General features: G+C 44.0%; 1 protein-coding gene across 23 annotated transcripts in view; it reads right to left on the bottom strand.

The window, feature by feature from the left end:
• FHOD3 (formin homology 2 domain containing 3) overlaps positions 1 to 18,382 on the bottom strand; it is a 335,026-nt gene that overhangs the window by 68,417 nt on the left and 248,227 nt on the right. For 5 of the 23 annotated variants that reach the window (XM_045574974.1, XM_036419534.2, XM_045574967.1 and 2 more), the window contains 4 exons: positions 18,146 to 18,220; positions 14,453 to 14,566; positions 6,158 to 6,292; positions 2,393 to 2,446 (listed from right to left, as the gene is read on the bottom strand). In XM_045574974.1, the coding sequence (XP_045430930.1) occupies positions 2,393 to 2,446; positions 6,158 to 6,292; positions 14,453 to 14,566; positions 18,146 to 18,220 (378 nt within the window). The remainder of the gene's footprint in view (positions 1 to 2,392; positions 2,447 to 6,157; positions 6,293 to 14,452; positions 14,567 to 18,145; positions 18,221 to 18,382) is intronic. The other 18 variants (XM_036419536.2, XM_036419537.2, XM_045574973.1 and 15 more) reach the window with 11 other exon arrangements.

The following is an 18,382-nucleotide window of genomic DNA, read 5'->3' as shown; positions in this document are numbered from 1 at the left end:
ACACAGACCCCACACACATGCGCGGTTCCCAGGAAGAGTTAACAGACCGAGTCTTTGTCCTTATTTCTGAACCTCTGTCCATCCCTCGCCTCCACCAACATCCCCACCTGTCTCTGAAGTCCGTTACACTTGCAAGTCTTATCTTTCCCCCCGGCAGCTTTCCAAATAGGGATGAAAGCTCAGCTCCCTCACCCCATCCTCAGCAGCTAAGTCAAGAGGCAGGCTCCCCAAAGTGGGGGTCCAAACCAGAGGGAAAGGTTCCGAGGCTTCCCCAAACCTCCTTGAACACAGAGAGGCGGGCTGTAAGGAGAGACCCTCCCACGGGGCCAGAGAGAGCCCGCTGCTGCCAGCTAAGAGGCCCGGACAGGTGAGTGAGAAAGGCCAGAATGCACCAGAGTGAGAGCGGGGCAAACTCCTCTGCACACCTTCTCCAGGGGTAAGCGATGTTCTGCTTTGGGGAAAGAACAGTAAACAATATCTGGGAGCAGGTAGCCTTTGGTGGTTTGGGAAATTCTGAGGTCAGCCTGAGCCAGTCAGACCTGACATCTCCCCAAGTGCCTGTGCCGATCGAGCCTGACAGCCCTGTGGCCAAAAGCTCGAAAAAGCGCAACATCTGGAGGGAATGCTAAAAAAAAAAGCAAGATAAAATTGAATTTCTTAAGCTTTGGCACAAAGCAACAGCATTTCCAGTAAAAAGTATAGATCATGTCCATCAACGTAAAAAAAAAAAAATATATGGTACGGCCTGGCCAGCGCAGCTCAGTGCTTGAGCATTGAGCTATAGACCAGGAAGTCACAGTTCGATTCCTGGTCAGGGCATATGTGTGCTCAATCCACATTGTGGGGCGTGCAGAAGATAGCCAATCAATGATTCTATATCTCTCTCTGATGTTTCTAACTCTCTCTTTCCCTTACTCTCTGAAGTCAATGAAAACACATATATTTTTTAAGAAATGGCACAAATTAGAGAAAGGGAAGTTTGTTTCTTTACCACCATCTTTCACTCTACATTTGCTGTCCACAACTGGTGATGAGGATGGCAATAATCGAAATGTTTTATTCATGATGCTGACCTAAGCATCTAATTTTTAAATTGAACATAGACAGACTCCACTCCTCTATGCCCCAGTCTGTCCTGATCTATTTAGCTGATGGCGTCTTAAGAAGAAAAAAAAAATGAGCACGATTCCACTTTTTATTGGCAAAGTTCAGATATTGTTAGGTTCCCAGTTGGTTCTGGTATGAAACGAGCATTTCCATCTCTCCGTGCAGGAACCCCACCTGGTGGTGGATGGAATAACTGCAGGGCTACAGGGTGAAAATTGGTCTTTTCATTGTTCTACCTCCCAAAACATCCTCATCTAAATGAATCAACTTTGTGTCTTTTAGTGGGGTTAAAAGCATGTTGCCACTGAAATTTTAAAAACTGGTTTACAGCTTAGATAATTGAAAGAAAGCTGTTTGTTCACTGGATTTATTCTATGCATCTTTCCAGAGTGTCGAATATGTGCCAAGGATGGTGGCAGGCACTGGGACAACCCAGGGAAACCAGGCATGGTTCCTGCCACCAGAGAGCTGAGGGCCAGAAACTGAGACAGGGAAGTAACAGGCACATTTGGTGAGAGTCTCAGGTGGGTGTGCTCCCCCCCCCCCCCCCCAGCCAGTGCATAGCATGTATGGTCCAATATTTGCTGAGCACATGACCTGGAAGCATGCAGCAGAGACACCGCATGCAGGCTCAGCAGTGGTGGCACAGGATAGGGGAAATATATTCCATAGGTCAATATACGAATCAATGTGCTCACTTGGAGAAGAATTTTGGAGCAGACATATACAGTAGGTCCTCGGGTTACGTCAGAGATCCATTTCTACGGCGCGACTTAATGGGATTTTCACAGGAAGTCGGAACCCACCTACATAAGCACTATGTCACTCACATGGAGCACATACACAGCAGTAAGGAAGTGACACAGTAAAAAAAAAAAAATTTAAAGATAACAATTGCTGACCTTTCCTTGTGGTAAATAGATAATAAACAACATAAAGCACATATGTACATATGTTGAAATGGTGGAACTTTTATATATATATATATATATATATAAATAAATGGGAGAATGGCAACGTAACCATGAAATGACGTATGTCGAGTCCATCGTTACCCAAGGACTGTCTGTATTTCACACCATGATGGCACCAAATCAGAAACCTGTGCTTCCTTGGAAAATGTAGATAACCTGACACTTATTCTGCAAAATACCAGTTACCAAAGGCCCCAGGTCTCTTAGGGAAAGCTGTGATAGTTTAATCCACACAGTCTCCACGGCATGCTGGGTTAGGAGTGCCAAGTCACATGCGGTTTGCTTACGTGGGGAGGAAGAGAGATACAAACCTTTCTTCTCTTGCTTGTCTCTGCTCCTCTTTTTTGTTTAAATACTCTCGGCTACTAAAAATAGATGGAAGAAACAAAATAGGGAAGAAAAAGAACAGAATTATGTGCTCATAAGATTGCTAAGAAATTACTAACAGTATGTAATGAAAGTCCACTATTGCCTCAGAAGTGGAACGTGGCTGTAGCTGAATTTTTAAAAATCAAGGGTAAAGACTGTGCTTTAAAAGTACGAAATAGAGTGGATCTTCTATAAAATCACAGGGAGTCCGAAATCATGGGGTTGTTGGATTCACTCATGGACATGACCAATTACTCTTTGGAAAGAAGAATGCATGCCTATGGGGGGAAGGGAGAAGCGAAATATTTTTTAAAGGTGAAATAATACATTAAAAAAAAAGAAAGTATAGCTATGACAAGCAAGCCATAGCTTTCAGAGGTGAAGCACATTCAATCCAGCTCTGGGAGCACCACAACTTGCACCTCAAGAATTAAATCTGAGCGGCTCAGATTGCTGTACTCCCCGTTTTGGATGTTGCTCCCACAGCCCAGGATCTCTCTCTGCACCCCTCACATTCTGGCTCTCTGCAGAGATCCCTGGAAGCTCTCACTCATGCAATCTCTTTAGCCTGTACCCCCCGAGATGCCCAATTTTGTCCAATTTTAATGTTTGTTTTTCTGTTCCTGCTGGTGAAGTCCCAACGTGAAGCTTAAGACTGATGTATTTTCCTGGAGAATTCTGACATTATGGTTTCCTACACTGGACCTAAGGTAGTCTGAGCATTCTACCCCTCGATGCCCTGGCAGCTGGATATAAAGGAGTAGTAAGTCAGAGCAACTGAAACAGGTTAGGAGGGGGGGAAAAAAAAAAGAGGCTCAAATTTGTTATCATTTATAAACAACCATCCTCATCGCTTTTCATACTAGAAAGAAATTCTTCCATAACCCAAGAGGTTTAAGATCATATTCAACAAAAATAGCAGCAGATAAGAAACAACCTTTAGATGGAATGCCAGGGAAAAGGCCCAGGAGCATGAACAACTTAAATCAATGTAATGAGTGGTGAAAGGTCAGCCATTTCCGTGTTCCCAGGACTACTTTATAAAGCTCTTCCTGTTTCCTCTTTTGAATTTCTTTTCACTCATATCCTCAGACTTAGGAAGAAACTGTCATCATTATAATTAAGAGTTGTGTGCGGTCTGTCCTGATAATCAGCATACCTTCCTGGACAAGGTTTATTTGATATTTTCTATCTATATCTATATCTATATCTATTATCTATACCTATCTATATCTACCTATCATCTATCTATATCTATTGATGAGGATTAGATCCAGACAATCCATTTTCAGAGACCATGCTCATAGCTGTTGACTCTTTGCTCTTGTTACCAAATGGATGTCATTTGTTACTTAAGAGCACAGAGAGATTCTGGTTGTGATATGTATTTTTTGGTACATATCATATATATTATGTATATTGTAACATAATGACTAAGGTATTGCAATGCACTATGTACTCTTCTAGAACTCCAACATCATGAATGCTAGACGTTTAGGAATTATTCTATGGGTCCATGAGGAACTGCTCATTTTTCCCCCCCAATGTTTTGATTCTTAGATTAGATTATTTCTACTGTTCTGTCTAAAAGTCTTTGGCTTTTCCCCCTCATTTCCATTCAGCTATCAAGCCCAAGCAATGAATTTTTCAATTTGGTAGTTGTATTTTTCAGTTCTACTTAGTTCTTCTTTATATCTCCTATTTCTTTGCAGAGACTTCACTTTTCATTTGTTTTAAAATTATTTGCCCTTACTTCTTAGAGCCTGTTTGTAATAAACGCTTTAAAGTCTTTGTCTGATAAAGACAGCGTCCTTTTGTGGTTAGCATATTTTGGTTTTCTTTTCCTTCTGAGTTAAGACTTGCCCTGGCTCTTTGTATGACAAGTTATTTTGGATTGCATTCTGCATATTTTTAAATATTTTGCAGAGATTCTGGGTCTTATTTACATTCTATGAAAAACCTTGTTTGTTTCCTTTTGTTTTCCTTTAGAAGGCAAACGATGAAGTTAGGTTCAGCCGATAAGTGCTGTCTTTCCATATTAGTTCCAATATTAGCTCAATTTAAAAATATTTTAGTGCTATTGAAATCAAGCCCCACGTGTAACCCCCCCCCCCCCCCCCCCCCCAGTGGCCAGTCTGAGACCTGAGTGGTGGTTCCTCAGCACTTAGTTCTCAGTCTGCGGCTTGCAGTTTAGGTTCTGAGCCACCCCTGCACAAATCAGTCCTCTCTTAATCTCTCTACTCTTTCCTATCATTTCCTGGATTCCTTGGGCTGGTTCCCGTCCTGGTCCTCCAGCCAGAAAGCTTGGGCTTTCTTTTCCCTGCTCTGCTGCACACTTTCAGAGACTCCATCCGCACCCAGCAATGCAGCAGGACCCGGATATTACAACGGTGATGTGCCGGGTGCTCTTAGGGTCATAGCTCTTCTGGTCAGAGTTTTAGGCCCTGCCTGGACACTGCTGCTATCCAGGGGCTTCTAAAACAACAAAGCTTGGACCCTAGGGTAGGAGAGAAGGAAAAAATATAATAAAACAGATTTTCTCCACTCTCTGACCCTTAGGAATTCCTCTCACTGCCCTTTAGCCCAGAAAGAGAGGCCTCCTCCCAGAACTGTCAATGCACACTTGGTATGTGCCTCTGGGTTTCGGGGAGTCTGAGTATGAGCCAGGTGATAGTGGAGGGAAAACGGTAAACTCGCCGGTGGGACATTGAATGCTAGTCTCCTCTGCCAAACCTCCTGCTCTCTACACACTGGGAGTGTTTGGAGCTCTGCACACCGTCCACAGCTTTGGTGCACACAGTAATGCAGAAGAGACTGGAGGGGCAGAAGAAACAGGACCCTGGACCTGTTTTCAGAGGTTTTCAATCAAAATCTTTAGATGGGTAAGCTAATCTCTGCATTTTCCAGGTGTTTTAGCAAGATTCTCTGCTGCTATTTATGCAAATCTCCCAGAAAGCCCTCACACAGGAAGCCTTTAACTTGTTCAAGTTGTTTTTTACAAATTGTTCTTTCCAAAAGTGACACCTCCCAGAGCTACATCGTGAGAAGTGGTGCATTTAGGTCTGTTTCCATGTATCACCTGACAGCATGGGGCATGCCACTCGATCGTGGGGGGACTGATGTTGGCTTACTCCATGCAGCCCATTAACCCAGTCTTACCACAGCCAGGATCAGCATTTCAACGCAGACTTGGGGTATTTGTTTTCACATAGTAGTGAGTGACAGTTATGGCAACCTCACAGCTCTGATCACTTCTACAATTACACATACTCTTCCTGGCTGCTGACAAAAAAAAAAGTTCTTGAACCTGGAAATCCTCACTGACAATGCATTATATTCTTTGTAGGTTTAACTGGGAGGAATTGATGGGAAGATTGTTTGCCAAAGAAACTGAACGGATGCAACAGGAAATGGAGATGGGGAGAGAAATGAAAAGAAGAAAGAATACAGAAGCTATAGGAGAGGTAACCGGAAGATGAAGGGAGAGAGAAGAAGAAGGCAAGGAGGAAGGAGCGAAAGGAGGGAGGAAAGGAAGAATGGACGGAATGAGATGTGTAAGGATAGACTCCACGTGTTTTGCATTCCATAAAGTGCTGCACAGCATGAAGCCCAGGGCAGAGGAGTGACTGAAGGTGAGGATGGGAGAACAGGTGACATGGCTGAAAACTGAGCAACTCATTATCTTAGAAATCGGAAAATCCTCTTACCTGAACTTGTTCCTTTCTTCCCGTTCTATTCTCTGCAACCTTTCTTCTCTCTCCTGCCGCCGCCTCTCTCTCTCGGCTGCCAGGGACTCCTGGTGCTGCCTAAAGGATGACGTGACAAGACCACTCAGTGATGACCTAAAGATATAACGAGGTCATGTTTTAGTGGGTTGGCCTACGATTAAAGGTACTGAAGTAGGAACCGATCAGACATTGGTTAGAATTGAGGGTCCGGCTGGACCTAGGGAGTTCTTGGGGAAATCCCCGAGCGTCTCAGGTCTTCTGTTTCTGGATCTCCATCTCTAAGTGGAGATAAGTAACCTGCCACAGACACTGGAAGGACAAAACGGTGTCATGTATAAAATTCTAAGCGTTCTGCACAGCAAAGAAACCATCCACAAAAGGAAAAGGCAACCTAGAGAATGGGAGAAAATATTTGCAAATATCCCAAATGTATAAAGAGCTCATGTAACTCAACAGCAAAAAAAAAATTGGGTAGATCTGAACCAACATTTCTCCAAAGAGGACATACAGATGGCCAACAGCTATGTGACGAGAAGCTTGGCATTTCTAATCCTGAGAAAAACGCAAACCCCAAGGAACAGGCAACTTTCCCCATCACCGTTGCTTCCCTCCTGCGACATCTGCCATCGGAGAGGGACCTGGATTCCAGGCTTCCTCGTGCTCTCTCTGCAGCGGGTCGCACACTGCATTGGTGAGAGCCGAGCCTCCCCACCATGGGAGGGCCCGGTGAGGCTCCCACAGCTGCTGTGGAGATGGGCCCCATGTGCAGCCTTACCTCACTGTGCTGGCTCATGCATCAAGCATGAAGCGACTGATTCTTCCAGGTGTGGCTGGCATCACACTCTGGCCTGTCCACTGGCCCTTCTGCAGGCTCGAGCCCGGGGCATGCAGCAATTCATGCCCCTTTCCTTGTACTCTCCACCCTCTTGGCCAAGACCATGTGAGTCCTTCAGCAGAACTCACCCAGCTCCAGGTCCACCCTGCTTGGCTTCATAATTAAACCATTCTCCTGGCAGCTTCCAAAATCACCACCCGCCACCAGCACCTTGTGTCCTACGATTTCCAGACTTTACTGGCCCGGACTGAGGCCCATCCTTTCCATCTTCTCCCTCTCTACTGCAGGCCAGCTTTCCCCTCCCTTAGGCACTTACCTCTGCTTTAAACACCTAGTTTTTCCCAAAATCAATCTCCCAGGGATCTCAGGACCATGTTTTTAAGGAAGATGTGAACCCTATTCTCTCATCTCCCTCTTTACCTTCCCTTCTGCACATACTCTCACCTGCCACTGGGCAAACCTAGAGGCAAACTGCAAGTTGTCTCACATTAGAGACAGTTTCTCAGACTTCTCACCAGAGATGTCCCCTGGGAGGATGGGCCATCCGTGCCTGGCTCCCCTCTCTCCAGCTTCTCTACGAAGGTTCATCACGATGTTTACTACAATGGAACTCACTATGTGTGTATGGTGTGCTTATCCTCTGTTTCTGCGACTATATGTGACCCTCATGACGTCAGGGGTAGGGTCGGAATGGATCAGTGTCAGATTCCCATGCCAAGCACAAGGTTGGCACATTCAGTATTTTCTGAATGAAATACATGTGTACTATGTAGTATTTGTAACTGTGTGTGTGTGTGTGTGTGTGTGTGTGTGTGTTCAGCCCCAAGGGCCAGGTTTCCAGCTGTCCCTGGCTACAATGGCACTGTTTATTGGCATTGTTCAAAGATTACTGAATGAGAAAGGGAGGGAGGGGGTATCTATCTACCATTCTAAGTGTGTGTAACTATCTATACACTAAATTTCTCCCCAATCCAGTCTGTCCCATTATACCACTAAAGCATCTCACTCATTGCTGGGCTTTGAGGTAAGGAGTGGGGAACTGAGATAAGAGAACAAATATCAGGAATCCAGGAATACATTTTCTGAAGGGAAAAAAAAAAAAATCTCCCTCTTTTTGCTCCGTAACCTTTATACACCACCAGTGCAAAACCACTGTAGCCAATGACGACTGGAAAGCTGGCCATCAAGGGCCGTGACACAGCCAGGTGATGGCACAGAGCTCAGCTGACAGCACCGATGAGCTGTGCCATCTCCAGCTCTGTGGGTGTAGGCATTCTGGTCTGTGATAGTTGCACTTTCTTGTTACAGATCTCACCTAATGCTAAGTGTCACACACACTGCTCTCACTTCCAAACAGAATTATAATATACACCTCTTACAGCTGTTCTGTACATCCTTTAGGTAAATAAGGGTGAGTGAATTATCTAGTTTAAAAAAAAATCCAATTCTGCTTTCCAAAGGAAGAAAACTCATGAGTTTGTTCGCCTGGCTATTTGCAAAGCAGCACAGGGAATCGCATGTCAGAGACAGAAATGGCTGCTGACTGAGAGTAAAGAGCCCTAAAGGCAGAAGACGGGGAAAGTGGGAACAGCACAAAGTGCCCTCTGCAAAGGCAAAACACCTCTTTACCCTTCCAGGGAACATGGATTCTCCTAAGCCATGTCCTGTTTGTCTTAAGAAAGATTTCCCCCAAATCTTCTCATCAAATGGCTAGTCCAGGAAGTTGAAGCATCTTCATCCTGTGGCTTTGTGGGACCCAGGTTCACTGCCACGGACCCTGGGGATTGTGAATCCCGAGAAACAATTGGATAGACACATAATGATTCGAAGGGCTGAGAGCTGACATAGCGAAGTCTGGACTCAAGAGGATGTTACAGTTCATCCTGCCAGAAGAAGTCAGGAGTTTTAGAGGATGCGGCGGAATCAAGGGGCAGAGCACATATGAAGAAAGGGGCCTCAGAAGAGCCTGCTATGTTCATGGGACATTTGCGGGAGGTGGGGGTGGGGCTAAAGGACGGGGATGATGGGGGAAAAGCTGGAAGATGCATACAGGACCCAAACATGAGGCATCCTCCAGGCAATGGTAACCAGCTGGGCTGTGTCCATAGGCAATTGGAGTCATCAAGGTTTCTAAGCAGGAAAAGTCAACTGCTCGGATGTGCATTTCAGAAAGGATAGAAGACACACTCCACTGCAATATAGAGTCTGGGCATGACGTAGATCTGGAACTAAATCTGTGGTCGTAGGAACCATGAGGAGTCAGATTCAAAATGCACGTGGGAGGAAGAATCTCCAGCATCTGTTAGGCGCCCAGCGTCTCCCCACAGGCAGAGGGCTGAGCCAGAGCCCGGGTTCCCAACGCCCACAATTGTTACATAAAACTGCCACGAGGGAGCCAGACCCTATTGTAAACTCACTCTGTCAACTGACCGGTGCTTCTCCTCTGCACTTTGGATGTAACACAATCAATTAATCAGGACCACATTGTGCCTTACAGGAACTCCTTGTCTGTAACGAGATTGCTATCAGGAGTAGCGGCCGCCAAGGGGGCGTGGGGGGGAGGGTCTGCTTGCTATGCGGCACAGCACAAGCTCGTGGCTTCTTTGTTTGAATGTAAGGAACGAGAACGATCCACGTTGATAGCCTTTATTTCCTGCTGGCAGTAGTGAGCTGAGTACCATTAACCGTGATCACAGAAAAAGGCATGATTTTATCCCATCTTCCTTGCCTTTTCTCATTGCTTGTTTCATTTGAATATTTGACCATGAATGGTTCAACTATTCCTGTAATTACGTTTCCCTTTAACAAGAAAACATTTAGAGCTTTTCCACTAAAAAAGTACTTTTTTTTCTCTCAAAATTGAAGCATTTTAAGTCGGCTTTCATTACACAGTTGCATCTTGTGATGTTTTTTACATATACTTCGATCAATTGAAAAGAAAAAGTTTACCTACAGCCCATTGGACAGTGGGGCTCTTGACGCCTCTGACATGGAATTTTGAAAGTACTGTGTGGCCCAGCCAACATGACTCAGTGGTTGAGTGTCAACCAATGAACCAGGAAGTCACGGTTCAGTTCTGTCAGGGCATATGGATGAATAGCAAGTTTGATTCCCAGTGGGGTCATGCAGGAGGCAGCTGGATCAATGATTCTCTCTTATCACTGATCTTTCGCTATATCTCTCCCTCCCTCTCCCTTCTTCTCTGAAGTCAATAAAAAATATATTAAAAATAAATAAATAAAAAGTACTGTGTAGATCAAGTGATGAACCACAGCCAGCAAGTATTTGGGATCCAGACAAACACATGGGTCATATATTTGAAAAACGCAATGATCTGAAAACCCAACAAGTAGAACCTCAAGGCAAGGGAGATACTGGTGGAGGAAGAAGTGATAAAAGCCAAAGTTGATTAGAAGGGGAAAACAAAGCACACACAGAACAGACAGTCACATGGAGGAGGAAGTCGGAATGAAGAAGATATAGGCAGCAGCAAATTCAATCAGGGCTATCGTCAGCAGTCCTGCCACACAAGTAAGAACTACATGTGCTAACATCCCTGAAAAGAGATAGAAAGACATAGACATAGACATCATCATTCTGAGGGAGGAGTGACCACACCAGTGTGGAAGCAGGTCACAGGGAGTGAGGTCCCATGACGTGGAGTTGAGCTGGAAGAAGCAGCCAGCACTAGGCACCATAGGGGCCCTGCCACTCCTAGTCTTTGCTTCGTGGTCTCAACTTCCCTATACCTTCTCCGGCTCTTTATCCCAGCCACCAATTTCTGCAAAGGACCACAAGATGGAGATGTCCCCACAGGAATGGGAAGAGAATGCCATCTGCCTTTCCCAACTTCCAGGAACCACAAATTCATATGCTGTGATTACTGTTTGCTTGCTTGCTTGCTTGTTTCATTTGAATATTTGACCATGAATGGTTCAACTATTCCTGTAATTACGTTTCCCTTTAACAAGAAAACATTTAGAGCTTTTCCACTAAAAAAGTACTTTTTTCCCCCCCTCAAAATTGAAGCATTTTAAAAGTCGGCTTTCATTACACAGTTGCATCTTGTATCCCTGAGGGCCTTTGCAAATAATCTGGTTTTTCTCTTTTGTTTTGGTACAATTCAAATTCCGATGTCATGAAAATTAATGCCTTACTGTCTCTTTCTAAAAGAGAGCCCGTTACACGAAGCTGTGATAGCAGATGTGGAGATGGACTGGTTTTGATTCCCTTGTTTTGACTTGGTTTTGTATACTGTTCCTTCAGTTCCTTCCTTTCTGGGTCAATTTATCATTCCACGTTTTATTAACATCCAACTCACTGACATGCCTGGGGAGACTCTGGGAAACTTAAAGTGCAGATTGATGCTTAGGAGTCATGTCCAAGGCGGCCGGCCGGCCCCAAGGGCTGCTTTAGTTGGCCTGGTTTTCCCAGGACTTCTGAGAAGAGAGCCTTCTTTCCAAGTCAAGGGAATGAAGTCCTAATGTCCTGAGTTCTGCCCTGGCATACGCTCGTAGTCAGGGGTGTGCTGTCAGTTGTGGGTTCTCATTGCAAAAATGCAACTATTGTTCGTAAGAGTTCAATGTCTTTCCTAAGAAAAAAGTTTTTCTTTTTTATTTCAATAAAATATGGATATGTGAAGCATTTCAACAATAAGTCTTACACATTTCACTGAAGAACATAGCTCAGTCAAAACAATCATAGAGCTCCATAAGGCAAAAATTCTCACAGAGGTGAAAATAGATTATGGGTGACATGCAAAGAATTCAGTTGTCAAACAGAAAACATTAAACTATACAAAACACACATTATCATAAATGCACCTGACCTCACATGCTTGGGCGATGGGGCACAAATATGATTTGGAGTTGAGGACTCCTCTTATTTTTTATTTTTATTTTTTGTTTTGTTACAATCACAAAACATAAGGCAGCAAGGTGAGAGTAAGAAGAGATGATGCAGCCAGATCTGATGTGTTCCATGGTCTTAATAATGAAAATGCACATCCAATGTTTCAAATGATTCATTATAGGGTTTTTCAAAGCCACAGATGGTGAGAGTTGAATCCATATGCAAATGGAAAGAAGCAATAGACCCTCTGAAGCTACTTTAGCCACTGGTGAATCCAATGGATGGCAAAGGTGCTGAATTTCCTGTGCAGAAATGCCCTGTGAGAGGGAACAGGCCCCTGGGAAGGGGCTCTTGCTGTTCCCTGGGACCAGGTCTCGGCATACAGGCTCCCAGAGGGATTTCATCCAGCGCCTTCTTCATGCTGAGGACCGCAGAGCCCACATCTCCCCGGCTGTCATAGATGCCTCATACCTTGCATGTCCCAAGTTGGACATCTCCACCCTCCATCTGCTCTTCCTCTAGGATCTTCTTAGTTCCTTTCTTTTCATACGCACATGCAAGCTTGACCCCTCACTCCTTTCACTTCCCCTGCTCCCACCCTCCTTGTGGCAGCCAACTCTGCCCAAACTCGGGACTTCTCCCGCAATCCCCTGGGTCACTGGCCTTCTTGGGCATGGTCATCTCTCTTGGAGTTGGAGGCAGCCTTGGCCCTCTAGGTGCCATTCATTGATGTGTAAGAGGACATCGCCAGCTGCTTCCAAATCTGAACAGCCCTGTGGCCTCAGGATAGAGACCAACCTCCTCCCCAGAGCAATCAAGGTGCTCCTGGATCCAGCCCTACTCTTCCTCCTCCAATTTCTCCCCCAGGAGACACTCAAACAGATCAAGAAGGGAAGGAAACACAGTCCTTCAGGAGCATTCACCCCTGAGCCTTCCAGCTTAACCCTGTCCTAGGTCTCTAGGAGTCAGAAAGAGGGTAGAGACCGGGACTTCACCATTGGGATCATGGAGGAACTTCCCCTAAGCCCAGGACTTCAGGAACTCACAGGTCTCCTGTCCTTATAACTTCTCACCTTTAAGGGCCTCCAAACAGTTCTCAAACCAATGAGTAGGCAATTCACCCAATGACCCAACACTGGCTGCCACTTTGCCGTGGCCAGAGTTGGGTACTGTGGGGGACACAGCACAGAATGGAGCCTGCTGCCCACTCCCAAAGAGCTGGGAGCCTCGTAGGCGTGAGATGTCTCCTGTAAGAGGGGTCAGACTCTCATATTCCTCACATTGGCCCCAAATCCTTCATCCCACAGGATAAGGATCTTCTTTATTAGTAACCTCTCTGGGAGCACAGGCAAGCTCAGCTGACCCTAAGAGGAGGTGTCCCAGGGTAAAGGACAGAGGGTGTCTTCAGGGTAATCACCTTGTGACCTCATTACCAAAACCTAACTGAGCCTGAATATGCCCAGGCCAGGGCCACACTGAGCTGCGGAACCTGAGGGTTTGACACCATGGGGCTTACATAGCATCTTAGAAATTAATGCTGAGGGGTGGCAGGGCAAACTACATTGGACAGCCCTTCTTCCTGGGACTGTGAGGACGTGCCTGCTCCACATCCTGATCAAATCTCTCGTTACCAGCTGCACTTGGTCAAACACACTCTCCAACACACAGGAGAGGACCAAAATGAAGTACACAGATTGAATGTGTTTCAGATTTAGGACTTGCAGCAAATGACCCCCGGGGCATCATTCATGTCTAGATTTCTGACCAATCATAAGCTGCTGGACATTATATTCCATCATCACACCTTGTCACTTCTCACGGGACTCACATAGGGGGTCGGGGGAGTACACAGAGAACTTTCACATGTACCTTCCATCTGTTCATCAAAACCACCCTCTAAGGTAAGGGTTGGCAGAATTGGTATTTTACCCTTAGGGTGCAGGAACTTCCCAGTGAGTTGGGGCCCTAGCCAGTGTTCTCTACCTCGGCAATCTTGCCATATAAGGATAACTGTTTTCAACTGTTCTAAAATTACAGGACCTACCTTCCCTTCCCTATGAACACATCCTTGTGCAATCAGGAGTAAGTGCAAGGTAATTTCTGGTGGTCTAATACTCCTGCCAAGTTAAATTCCTGCCCTGAACCCATATAATTCTTTTCTCTTCTGGTAGGTCTGGATTAATTACACAACACCTTAATGGTCCCAGTACTGACTAACACAGAATTAATCATTCAGAGATGAAAATTGATGTGTGTAAGACAAATTGCAGAGTTTATGCTCGATCTAGAACAGCTTTTGAGTGGTGAATCAAATCATTTACATTTAAATGCTTTGGAAAAATAGTTCTTTCTTTCCATGGAAAGTGGGTAGGGAGATGAGATAATAATAAAAATATCTCTAACAAAATATTTACTGACTAAAAAGTGTAAAAGAAAACAGCCTTGACTCTGGGATATATTCTAGAAAGAAAAATACTCTAGATTATACTTTCATTGACACTTTTCCATTAGGCACTCTTCATCAAATGGATCCCCTGTACATGAGGACAGTGAAGCCATCAGAATGCTCCCTATAAGATAAGACCTACCTGTCCAGCCTGGGATCCTGGGGGGTTGGAAGAGATGATGTGGAAGCAGTGGGCACAGTGGATCCAGAAGAAGGTCTTGAAGGGTGGTAAGAATGGTTGCCAAAGTTGTTGTATCTAAAGAGTGCAGAGGATTAAGTCGGGAGCAAGGGGAGACAGGAGAAATGTGTACCAGTCAGTAAATAAGGAATAGCAAATTATCTTAAATTTTCCAAGAGAAACAGGTCTGGAAACTGTCAGTGATGGCACTAATGCAAAAAATAAATAAATAAATAAATAAATAAATAAATAAAAAATCACTAACTGTTTTGTTTTGTTTGTTGCTCATTAGAGACATTCTCAAAGTCCAAACCCATTAAGCAGCAGGATTCTGAGAAAGGGTTTAATAAGGCACTCGTGTACAGTCAAACTATTTGCTAACATAAATTAGAGTCCAAATTATTTTCATTTGAATCATGAAGAGTTTTCTTGCCTCTCCTGGTGGTACAATTAGCATTAAATCCATTCTTTAGCCAATTATCTGGTAGACAAATGCCAGATGATTGGCTAAAGAAACATTTTGTGAAAAATTCTGCTTTAGGTATTTCTGAATCAATTTCATTCATTATATATAATCTCATCATGTGGCTGGTGACGAAGAATAAGATGTCCCGGGGCCTTGAGGATTAGCTTGTTGCTAAAAAGTGCAAGTGTCTATTTTTTCATTCGATATTTCCCCAGGAATAATATCCCAGACACTAGGTTTAAACAAACTTTCATCATTTCACAACCATCTTTTATAAATTCCAGGACTTGAAGAATTCTAGAGTTTTCTTTGTTTTTTCAGAATAGATGCCCTTTAGCCATCTTCACTCCGTGAATTCCCAGAACACAAGCTAGTAGTTGAAGCCCTTGCCTGGGCTAGACACTCATGATTAATTACAAATAACAGGATTCAGAGAACTTTGCCTCCCAAACTACTCAGCCACTCCTTCCCCTGAACCAGTTAGTGATCTTGTATTTGGGGATATGGAACCTCAAGAGTCATTTGTATTTGGCTACTTGGAACCTCAAGGGTCACTATGATATAAGTGCACAAAGACCTTCCTACATAAGCTGAATCCAGCCCAAACTCCTGCTGACAGAAATCAGTTCTAGCCATTCTGGAAAGCAATTAGACCTCAATATGTAGATGTCCTTTGACAGAGTAAGTCCACTTTTGGGGAGTTATCATCACCCTTATGGTTATTTATGTACAGAAAATATCAAGTAGGAAACATTATGGAGATCATAGTGAAAACTGGAAACTACCCAATTAGCTAACAATGCAAGAACAGGTAAGAAAGAGTATTACTCATTAATGGAATATTATGCAACCATTAGAAGTTATTGCCAATTTTATAAGTGATAACATGGGAAATGTCTATATATATATATATATATATGGAAGTTTATATCTACATATATCGATATATGTGGGCTGAATTAAAACATCAAGATATAATATACATTAAGTTTGATCACATCTTTGTGTAGAAAAAAAGTATAAAAAAACAGATCATCTATTTTAAAAAGTTTAAGAGATAAAATGTCAGTTTTTCTTAATAAATTACACTATTATAATGAGAAATGAAGTATTTCCATTTCCCCAAATCTATCCTGTGTTAAGTCTTGTTTGCTGGCTGTTTCTCTCACTTAATTATTTGGTACCACATGCAAGGCCTGTGCTCGGAACCAGGCCTTTCGGGGACCCAGATCCACAGCATATTCCATCGTCTGCTCATTGCACACACCACCTTCACAGGACTTGGTTTCTGGCGTTTATTTTCTCTTCTCTTAAAAAACCCAACACTCTAACATGTTTCACTGCTTCCATGAGTGTTGATTTGATTTTTCTGTTTTATTTGATTTTTCAAGAAGATAGTTCTTGAAAAAACCAAGTCACAGGCACAGAGCAAAGGATGAGAAGAATGTACAAAGAAAGGAAGATGCAGAGAAGGAAGAGAAAAGCTTAGGAGCAAAGAAGAGGGAGGGAGGGGAGGAGGCAGCAAACGGTGAGAGGTGGAGGGAAGGAGGCTGCTGCTCCCCCTGAGCTGAGTCCTTGGGGAGCTGGTCCCTGGGCTCAGGCTTCACCTTGGGTACCAGCTGCCTAGACTCCCCGCTGGTTATTCTCTGCAACTAAAACAAGTCCCTTCCAGCCAAATGTGGACATGGGGGGGGGGGGGGGGGGGGGGACTGTTCTAACAGGATTGCTTTACTGAAATTACGTTAAAATGATGCTATGGAAATAAGGCAAGCAAAATGCTTTCTCTCCCCCTTTGGTCTTTCTAGTGGCCAACAATTCATTCAAATACCTCACAGCCTGTCCAGTTTTGCTTCTCCATTTCAGAGAAACTAATTGGATCCTGCAGTTCACTATTCAGTTTTCTTTTATTTTCCTAATTTTCAATGACTAACTGGTTGGTCTCCAGTATAATCCATTTAATTGCAGTTATCTACGAAAACCATCAGAAAATTAATGGGATCAAACAATATTTAGACAGCATTCAAATTCCTGTCAAATATTTAAAGATTATAAACTCTTCTCCATTCAATCTAAGTCGGTCCTCATTCACAAACATGTGGCAGCTTTTCGTAATTTCCATGTATAATCGTGTCAGCAATTTGTATGTTTCTACTGCTCCCTCCCCCAAGGGCTGTAAGTAGTAGTGAAGCTTGGAGACCAAGTTTGAGGAACCTGGGTCCCAGGAAAGCCCCATCCATCAGAGGCTGTGAGACCATCATCAGAAAGTCCTGGATCGCCATCTTGAGCAAATACCACCCTGCTGGGGGAAATGCGGTTGCCAAGATATTTTTATTCCAGTGAAGCATACAGCTCTTAACTTGCACAGAGATCCTGTTCTCAGAGGGCATACGAGCCACGTTGGAGGCAATCCATAAACATTGTGGGAAAGATGACAATAATCCAAGACTGTTAAATCTGAAGAGACTGGTCGGGAACTTGTAGTTGGGAGGTGTTTGAACTGGAGTCCACAGACTCCTGGAGGCAGGGTATGGTGAGGGTAGGCCTGGGATTAGGAGTTCTGTGTCCCTGAGTCCACAAAGGAGACAAGGGGACAGACCGCCTGGTGTAGAAACTACTCTCCACTTATCCAGCCTCTCTGTGCCTCAGTTTCCTCTTTTATAAGTAAGGGCGAGCAATAGAACCTACTTCTTAAGGATTAAGTGATTCTTTAAAGCTTCAATTTTATGGAAAGTACAGGACCTGGCTCTTAATAAATGCTCAATAAAAGTTAGCAATGATTATTATTATTACTCTAAAATAGGAGCGGCCTCCAGCATTAGCAGTAATTGATTTTGGACAACTGATTGCCCAAAATATACAACCCTCTGTTCCCCATTCCCTGCTCTGCAGCCCTTTCCAATCCAGGCATTGGAGAAGGGCAAACATACAGGAAAGCTGACAGGCACTGCTGAAAATTCCCTGTGTAGTCTTGATTTACATACCTTTCTCCCCCTACCCTCCTCTCCAATTTTTATAAGAATTATTGAAGTGTTCATACTTTAAGTGATATCATTGTATTAGTGTCCATGAAGTGATTCCAACTACAAATCTTTGCCATCTCATAGGCTATGAGTAATCTTCAAAAGAAAAAATGCATATTTAGAATAAAAACAGAAAGCTATAGAAAAAAGAAAGGAAATAAAGACACCCACCTATTAGAAGAGAAAGACCGGAAGTTGTAAGGATCAGAGGCAGAATTCACGCTCAGAAGGAGAGAATCAGAGCCACTGCTAAAGGAAAGAGCACCCCACTCAACGCGCCGCATGGGAAGCCCACTAAAGTACTTGGCTGAATTCTGCAGGTCAAAAGGACCCAAGCCAGATGCATTGATTATGTCAGACCATGCACAGTTTCAAGCTTTACACTGAAAATCCATTTTCGGCCCAGTC

This window comes from Pipistrellus kuhlii, unplaced genomic scaffold, assembly GCF_014108245.1.
Source record: "Pipistrellus kuhlii isolate mPipKuh1 unplaced genomic scaffold, mPipKuh1.p scaffold_m20_p_6, whole genome shotgun sequence".
Lineage (NCBI taxonomy): Eukaryota > Metazoa > Chordata > Mammalia > Chiroptera > Vespertilionidae > Pipistrellus > Pipistrellus kuhlii.
This window is presented reverse-complemented; position numbering and strand designations above follow the sequence as displayed.